Source organism: Corvus brachyrhynchos, unplaced genomic scaffold (genome assembly GCF_000691975.1).
Source record: "Corvus brachyrhynchos isolate BGI_N302 unplaced genomic scaffold, ASM69197v1 scaffold126, whole genome shotgun sequence".
Classification (NCBI taxonomy): domain Eukaryota; kingdom Metazoa; phylum Chordata; class Aves; order Passeriformes; family Corvidae; genus Corvus; species Corvus brachyrhynchos.
In genome coordinates this window covers 10,745,443-10,745,735 of record NW_008239283.1, presented here as the reverse complement: position 1 = coordinate 10,745,735, position 293 = coordinate 10,745,443, and the positions used below count along the sequence as shown (strand labels likewise).

The window sequence follows — 293 nt, the reverse complement described above, 5'->3', positions numbered from 1 at the left end:
AGGACGGTGGAGAGCAGTCCCTCCATCTGGCCCCAACTTTGCATTTCTGAGCTCCATTAGCAAAGCGGAGCCGGGCTAAGTTTCTCAGAGGTCATGGCGCAATAACCCCCTTTTTCCGGGAGTTTTTCCCCATCTCCTCCTCCCGCCTCCGCCCCAACCCGAGGCAACTCCTTGCACTCCCGCTACTCACAATTTGTTGCAGTTAATCCCAGATGCCATAAAGTGAAGAGCAGCAGAGTGAAGCACCCGAGGGCTCGGGAATCCATCTTCAGACTCGGAGGGGGGAGCCACAC

At 56.7% G+C, this 293-nt stretch overlaps 1 protein-coding gene across 1 annotated transcript in view; it reads right to left on the bottom strand.

The window, feature by feature from the left end:
• Positions 1–284, bottom strand: part of CNTNAP5 (contactin associated protein like 5) — a 272,802-nt gene extending 272,518 nt beyond the window's left edge. The window contains exon 1 of the mRNA XM_017740228.1: positions 191–284. Within this exon, the coding sequence (XP_017595717.1) occupies positions 191–266 (76 nt within the window). The 5' untranslated portion in view covers positions 267–284. The remainder of the gene's footprint in view (positions 1–190) is intronic.
• Between the last annotated feature and the right edge of the window lie 9 nt (positions 285–293).